Here is an 8,856-nt window from a genome sequence, read left to right as displayed (position 1 = left end):
TTTCTGTCTCTCTCTTTCTCTCTTTGTGAAAGTATCTGTCACTACAGTATCGAAATGTGATTGTTTCAGTTAGTGGAATAGTTTCATTTTTAAAGTGAAAGTATTTGACATGAGTGTTTTTGTTTCACTTTTGACACGTAATACTTAAATAGTGGAGGAGATATTATGTTGCCGTGTGCTCGAACTCTGCAAGAAGTTAATAATTTTTCTTGACTAAAACACAACTGGAACCCTAAGTAAGGCATCTGTAAAATTTGAATGAAATTGGTTGCGTAGTTCTCGAGTTTTAGGGATTCACACAGACAGACAGACAGACACACATTCTCATTTTTATATATATAGATTATAAAAAGAAACAATATTAATCAATGATTAATATGATTTTTGTTTTTCCAGTAATAATAAACAGGCTTTGGTCTTATCCTGGCCGCCTCGGTGAAGTACACTTTTTACAGTATTAACAATATAGATAAGTCTGCTTAGCAATCATATGGTTTTGGGTTCAGTTTCAGAGCAGAGTACTTTGGACCAGTAGCGTAATGGGGGGCATGTACTGCAGGCAACGATTGAAGGTGGAGACATAGAATTGAGCATAATACAGTAAGCTTGAACTCCATTTGTAAAATTTATGAAAGTAAACATTCAAAAATTATATTTTGAATTACAGGCTGTACCAAACTGGCAGGTAAAGGAACCCTGGTAAAGTATTTATTCCTAAAATATTGCTTTAAAACATTAATTACTTGTAACAAATAAATATTATATAATATTGTGGATTTTGTAACTGGTGGGGAGAGCATTTTTGCGGCTTGTCCTGGGCACGGTTTACCTTAGTTATGCCACTGCCTTGGGCAGATGTCTTTTACTATGGCCCTGGGTTGACAAATGCTTTGTGAGAGAATTTGGTATATAGAAACTATATGGAAAACTTCTATCATCATCACCATTTAATGTCCAACATGCGTGGGTAGGGCAGCTGAGAGGAGCTGGCCAGGTAGAAAAACTACCCTAGGCTACTGTGTCTGTTTTGGCAGGGATTTTACAGCTGGGTGCCCTTCCTAACACCAACCACTCTACAGAGTGGACTCAGTGCTTTTTACGTGGAACTAGCACAGGCAAGGTTAGTTTTGGTATGATTTTTATAGCTGAATACCCTTCCAAATGCCAACCACTTCACAGTGTGGACAAGGAATTATGAGAGGAGCAGGAGCATTTGAGGAGGGGAGCTTGTGTCAGAGTATGAAAGGTTAGAATGTGACAAAGGGACAGAGAAAAGCAGGTGTCTTGCCACAACAGAGAGGCAGAAATAAGTGTCTTGTTATAGAGTAGGTACATGGTTACTCAGAGAGAAATATATGTGTATATATATATATATAGATAATGTGTGACTGTGTGGGTATGTATAGATGTAGCTTTTGTTTATCTTTCAATGCTTGATTTGTTTCCACCCGCCATAATTTAGCAGTTCAGAAAAAGAGGAAGACAGAATAGTAACAGACAAAAAAGAAGAGCAACAGTTTGACAAAATCATTCAAGGCAACCTCAAGTAAAGCCACAGTTTCAATAACTCAAACAAGTAAAAGAATTACAAAATGCCAGTTTCAAAACAATTCTATAAACAATGAAAATAATATTGGCCGTTAACTAATAGCTCAAATATTCTTATTGCATAAGTATATAAAGTAAAGCATTTGCCATATTAGATATGGTAACACTAACAAACCTATTTCTCGATAGTATTGCACTTTCTAACAATAAAAAAGAAGTAGACCCTCAGAGATGCACAACACACAACAAACTGGATGATAAGAACAGTGATGATGTGGATGACCATAGTGAAGGCAATAATGATAATAATAATAATAATAATAATAATAATGATAATGATGATGATAATAAGGCCCTGATGCAGTACCAAGCGGTGGCTCCCATGGCTTCTCATCTTAACTGATTGGAAGTTTATTGTGCACATTGTTTTGTCTTGGAATAAAAGATGAGCTACAGCAAATGTTCTGCTCAATACCACAGATTTGCTTGTCAGTTGTTTGACCATAACCATTGAGCATGTTCCTCAGTGGCTGACGATATGTGCATCTCTGAGTAGTAGGGGAGCATTGTAGCTATGTGTTGAGAGGAATCCTTTGCAGTTTGAATAATTCACCTTTGGAAACATGAGTGTTTTGTTCAACATCCTTAAACAACCCTTATTCAGGGACTTTTTGAGCAGGATGGGCCACTTGACCTGAAGAAAATTCTAACTGGGACCCACCTGCAAGGTCATGCACTATTTGTCTTGATATGAGATCACCATGTCACACACATATGACTGTGATACATGTGCCTGGTGTACCCTTATCAAACGGGTAGTCATGATGGGTATACTGGGCTTCATATATTTTACCCTAGTGTCACTTTGATGGCATGCACTGCTCTCTCACTCAATAATAATAAAGGTTTCAAATTCTGATACAAGGCCAATAATTTCAGACGAGGGGGTTAGTCAATTGTATCGACCCTAGTACTCAACTGATACTTATTATATCGACCCCCACAAGGGTGAAAGGAAAAGTTGACTTTGGTGGTACTTGAACTCTGAACGCGATGTGCCAGAAGAAATGCTGCTATACATTTTTCCCAATACAGTAACAATTCTGCTAGCTCACCACTTTAATAATAATAGCAATAATAATAATCCTTTCTACAATAGGCACAAGGCCTGAAATTTGTGGGGAGGGGGAAAGTTGATCACATGGACCCCAGTACTTGACTGGTACTTAATTTGTCGACCCCAAAAGGATGAAAAAGTAAAGCTGACTTCGGCAGAATTTGAACTCAGAACGTAAAGATGGATGAAATACCGCTAAGCATTTTGCCCGGCGTGCTAACGATTCTGCCGCCTTACTGCATTAATAATAATAATAATACTAATAATAATAACCATTTTACTATAGGCACAAGGCCTGAAATTTTGGGGGAAGTGACTAGTTGATTACATCAACCCCAGTGTTTTACTGGTATTTAATTTATTGACCCTGAAAGGATGAAAGACAAAGTTGACCTTGGCGGAATTTGAACTCAGAACATGCAGATGGATGAAACGGCGTACTAACGATTCTGCTAGCTCACTGCCTTAATAACAATAATGGTGATGTGCAGAAAGTAAATTCCAGATGCAATTTTTTTTTTTTAAATTTGAAAGAAAATAGAGGAACATACATGTTTATTTTTCTTAGTTTTGATGTAAGTCTGCTGATGATAACTAACCAAATCTTCCAACAGAGTTTTCTCACTCTCAGTCAATTCCTCTATGTGTATGGAATGTGTTCCATTTGCTGGTTTTGCTTTCTTCTTTTTGTTCCGATCACTGCGTACAGCTTTAAAACCAAGAAAACGAAAAAGCAAAAAGCATATTAAACACAATCCTGTGAAGGAGCCTCAATGCAGATGCCTGACAGGCTAAAAGAAACATCATCCAAATATCCCTCGATATATCAACTTTAAAAATAAGAACACATTAGCTACGGTAGTCCTGAAAAAGATGCAATACTTATGGCTGATAGGTTTTAGATAGGTTTGCTCAATCAGGAATGCTGTTGGCACTCCGTTGCTTACGACGTCGAGGGTTCCAGTTGATCCGATCAACGGAACAGCCTGCTCGTGAAATTATTGTGCAAGTGGCTGAGCACTCCACAGACACCTGTACCCTTAACATAATTCTCAGGGATATTCAGTGTGACACAGTGTGACAAGGCTGACCCTTTGAATTACAGGCACAATAGAAACAGGAAGTAAGAGTGAGAGAAAGTTGTGGTGAAAGAGTACAGCAGGGTTCGCCACCATCCCCTGCCGGAGCCTAGTGGAGCTTTAGGTGTTTTCGCTCAATAAACACTCACAACGCCCGGTCTGGGAATCGAAACCGCGAGTCCGCTGCCCTAACCACTGGGCCATTGAGCCTCCACACAATCAGGAATAGCAAGGAGCTAAACAGCAACTTCTAACAATGATGCATTATATGAAAATATACTATGTTATATAGATCTAATATGTAGATCTATATTATATAGATCTGGGTGAGGACGCATGGGTTAGTAGTTAGGTGCTGCACTCGTGATCACAAAGTCATGGTTTCAATTCCTAGACTAGGTGGTGCATTGCGTTCTTGAACAAAACACTTCACCTCACATTGCTCTGTGATAACTTTAACACCTGATGTGTGGAACACCGTGCACCTGTTCAGGCAGTGAGCTAATGTGTGGCACTTACATTTGATCACTATAAACAAATCATTTGTGCAGGTCATTTGGCAAAAGTTGAACACTCATACATTATCTTTGATGGGAGCGCCTATCATATAGATCTGATGCAATTGTATATTACTAACATCACACTGTTCCATATACATTTATTGCACTATATACTGCTAATAACGTTATTAAACTATGTAGCATTAATATTACATTTGCCCTCTCGTACCTTGGTAGTGCATCAGGACAACTCATGACCACAACCATCTTCTCCCTTTTCCACCTGGGGTGGCCATGTATCTCTTCTATATCTTCCTATCCCTCTATCATACTCCTGCCTCTCAACACCAAGACTAAGCTGCTGCCCTTAATACTACACACCACTCTATCAACTGGTCTTGACTTATGAGATACTTGGCAATATCAATAGTGCTAGTGACATGAAAAAGAGCATGCAGTACACTCTGTAAAGTGGTTGGTATTGGGAAGCTATAAAATCCAGCTGACAAAACCACGCCATAACAGACACTAGAGACTGATGCAGCCCTCTGACCTGCTGAAACCTATAAAACAGTCCAACCCATACAATACAAAAACAAAATTATGATAATGATTGTGTTATTTAGAGATATTGTAATATTTGCAACTAATAATATAATACTATTCAATATAGGTCTATAGTACTAGATACAACTAATATCATTATTCCAAGATACTGTCCAACAGCATATAATCCAAAATTGAAGGAGACTGGTGAGAGTCTGTATAAATATCATTATTAAAAAAATTCAAGAGTTTACAAGAGTCAATAACTTTGGTTGCTGTGGGTAGAAAGGAGAAAAAGTCATCCTTTTTAACAAAGGTTTTTTGAGTACCAGCAGAAGTGTATGAAGAAGTAATCATAAAGTATGAAAGATTAAGAGAATGAGGTGTGGGGGAAGCACTGATGGGAGAACAGTGTATAAGTGTGATCGATAGGGGAAAGGAGGACTGGAAATTTAAAGTTAGCCTGTGAAGGGCACATAGAGACAATTACAAAAAAGGGGTGGGTGAGGGGTTGAAGTGCAAACCAGAGTAAACCAGGGCCACCAATTGTTTCCTTTTCTATGAAGTTCACCAATACCAATTTGATAGAAACTCACCAACTCGGCAAACAAAAGCTCATATTTCATCCAGGAACCTTGACACCTAGCAATATGAATACTTACACCAAGTCCCTCTCCTATCCTACCACTAGGTGGCTTTTCATTACCTGGAGTCTGTTTTGCTTTTTTTTTTTTTCCAACTACCTATCACACCATCTCTCTCCATATATAACTCCTATCACACTGTTACTTCACTTCATGTAGTATTTTGTTTGTAAATGTTTAACTCTTTAGCATTCACATTATCCTGTCAAATGTAATGCTTATTTATTCACATTATTTTGAACATCATTTTGCATTGTCTTTTTTGCGTTGAGATTTCAATGATGTGCTTGTTTATTTTTAGTATGACATTGTAGGATAGGTGTGAGAGGTTGGAAATAGCCAGTCTGTACATAAAACAGATATGATATTTGGGCTGGATATGCTAAAGGGTTAAAAGTTGCTCTTCGATGATTTAATTGCTCCTGTTCTAACACACAGTCTCAGATCTTGGAGACACTTATTGGTCAGGCAAATGAGAGAAGAAACAATTCTCACAGAATATTCCAGAGTCATCAGAAATACACAGGCATGAGTAAATTAAAATTTTGGTGATGTTGTCAACAGTTTTTCAATGTTCCTCAAAATTTACAGAATAATCAACAATCAAATTTCAAAAGAATTTCTCTTCCAGAGAGAGATACTTCTTAAAGTAAAAGTGGAAAGTAATACCTTCTTTGGACATTCCCATCTTGAAACATTTCTGTAGACGGCAATATTGGCACCGGTTGCGGGAGGTTCGTACAATTTCACAGTTTTTCATTTTAAGACATGAATAGTGCATATTCTTCTGAACACTGCGTCGGAAGAAGCCCTATAATGGTAAAGAAGTTGTAAAAAAAAAAAAAAAAATAATAGTAATCATTATATTGAAAATGTAAACTTTATATGAATTCTAAATATTGTCAAATCATGACTAGTCTGTAGTCTCTTTCTTCAAATTAACTAACATAGCAAACACTACTCAACAACAACATCATCGTCATTGTCGTTGTTTAACGTCCACTTTCCATGCTAGCATGGGTTGGACGATTTGGCAGAGTTTCTACAGCTGGATGCCCTTCCTCACGCCAACCACTCCGAGAGTGTAGTGGGTGCTTTTATGTGCCACCGGCAACTAGCAACAACCACGCTCAAATGGTGTTTTTTACGTGCCACCTGCACAGGAGCCAGTCCAGCAGCACTGGCAATGACAAATATATATATTACATACATATATATATATATATATATATATATATACACACACATATATATGAGAGAGAGAGAGAGAGATATGCATACTTATTCATTTATACATAAATACATACATATATTGATAGTAGGTAACTAAGAAGCTTGCTATTCAACCACATAGTTTCAGGTTCACCCCCATGGAGTGGCACCTTAAACAAGTGCCTTGTACTATACTCCTGGGCCAACTAATGCTTTGTGAATAACTTTGGTAGACAGAAACTGTATAGAAGCCCATCGTTTCTTCGTCTGTATGCGTATGTTTGTCTATGTTCTTGACAAAAAAGGCTGAGAGATAAGTACCAGACTTTAAAAATAGGTACTGGGTGGGAGGGTTATATTTTTCAATGAAACCCTACAAGGCAGTACCCTAGTAAGGCTGCAGTGTAATGGCAAACAAGAAAACTATAAATGCATATATATATATATATATACACCTTTCACTTCAACACATCATAGAGTAGTGAATTGGAAAAAGGAGTAATAGCTAATCAAAATAATGGCAAGAGAAACAATGCAAACAAAAACGATACTTTAAATAAGGATGCAAGAGTAGAGAAATCGAAAAGAATGTAATGTCCACATGACATAGTAAATGGAGAAGCTGACAATCATTACCTTACAACCTTCACAGGAGCTGACACCATAGTGATATCCTGATGATTTATCATTACAGACAACACAAGGTTTATAAATACGAGGGGCCAGTGGTGGAGAAGGTGGTGGCTTGTTGGCCATACCACCAACAGCACCACCATTGTCAAAGTGGTGCCGAGTTTCATAAATTGATCCTGCAAAAGAAAAACCAGTGTAATAATGACATGTTATGCTCCAAGAGTAACAAAAATTCAAAACATTAAAACACACTGGCAAAGATGCAACTTAGAATATTCACGTATCAAAACAAAATCTAATTCACATAGACGTGCAACACATATATATTCAATGTATATGTCTATATTCATATGTACAGATATACTGCATGCACACATACATGCATGGAAGAAATTACACACTTTTGTACTAGAATTCCTGTTTTGCCTTCCCTCTAGGAACATTAGTTTCATCAGTCTCAGGGTCTACAAACCCATGGATAATGTCCTTTGCAGCAGAAAGAATGCATAGTGTGTGTGTGAGAGAGAGAGAGAATAGTTTATAGAGAGAATAAAATAGAGAGAGAGAATAAAATAGAGAGAGAGAATAGTACTCTATCTGGTGACAGATAAATATCATTTAATGTACATTGTATAAAGATGGAGCGACTAATAGTTACTTGTTATGAAGACCCGAATCTAGATAGATTTCATTAGCATGCCTTGTGTCTCCCAGCCTGAAGATTGCTTGGAGACACAAGATTTTGATTGGATAAGTATCAGTGGTGTAAGGAGGAAAAACTTGCACGCATGGACAACTGCATGTCTTTCTTGAAGAATCTTACCTAGATGCACAAATATGTGCAGTGCAGGTTCAACACTGACTTATAGAAGGCCCACTATGTATGTTTAGTGTTGGCTGTTGGGAAAAAGAAGTACTCAGTACCATAGCTGAGATTAATAATGTACTTTATTTGGGACAAGTCAGTCTCTTGCTACTCTGAGTTTCACTTGTGGGTGCACAGGGTCTCCGGGTGGTGCCACGTAAAAGCGTTCATGCCAGTGCCACTTTAAAAGCACCCAGCATACACTGTAAAGTGGTGGGTGTTAGGAAAGGTATCAGGCTGTAGAAATTAAGCCAAATCAGACTGGAGCCCGGTGCAGTTCTCTGGCTTTTCCATGCTGGCATGGGTAGGACAGTCAAACCCCAGCACTTATTTTTGTAAACTTGGTACCTATTGTATTGGTCTCTTTTGCCAACCAGTAAGTTATAGGCACACACACAGACACAAGTTTCCCTCAGTTTCCATATACCAAATCATAAAACACCACTGGAGCGTGACCGTTGCCAGTACCACCTGACTAGCCCTCGTGCCGTTGGCATGTAAAAGCACTCACTACACTCTTGGAGTGGTTGGCGTTAGGAAGGGTGTTCAGCTGTAGAAACTCTGCCAGATCAGATTGGAGCCTGGTGTAGCCATCTGGTTTCACCAGTCCTCAGTCAAATCGTCCAACCCATGCTAGCACGGAAAGCAGACATTAAACGATGATGATGATGTGGTTTGAGTTTTGTTTCACTACATAGTACCTTGGACAAAT

The 8,856-nt window shown here is 38.2% G+C and overlaps 1 protein-coding gene across 3 annotated transcripts in view; it reads right to left on the bottom strand.

The window, feature by feature from the left end:
• Window positions 1–8,856, bottom strand: part of LOC106877252 (bile acid receptor) — a 147,084-nt gene that overhangs the window by 25,837 nt on the left and 112,391 nt on the right. For all 3 annotated transcript variants that reach the window (XM_052970111.1, XM_052970112.1, XM_052970113.1), the window contains 3 exons: window positions 7,283–7,455; window positions 6,104–6,245; window positions 3,217–3,374 (listed from right to left, as the gene is read on the bottom strand). In XM_052970111.1, coding sequence (XP_052826071.1) covers window positions 3,217–3,374; window positions 6,104–6,245; window positions 7,283–7,455 — 473 coding nt within the window. The remainder of the gene's footprint in view (window positions 1–3,216; window positions 3,375–6,103; window positions 6,246–7,282; window positions 7,456–8,856) is intronic.

Source organism: Octopus bimaculoides, chromosome 8 (genome assembly GCF_001194135.2).
Source record: "Octopus bimaculoides isolate UCB-OBI-ISO-001 chromosome 8, ASM119413v2, whole genome shotgun sequence".
Classification (NCBI taxonomy): domain Eukaryota; kingdom Metazoa; phylum Mollusca; class Cephalopoda; order Octopoda; family Octopodidae; genus Octopus; species Octopus bimaculoides.
This window is presented reverse-complemented; position numbering and strand designations above follow the sequence as displayed.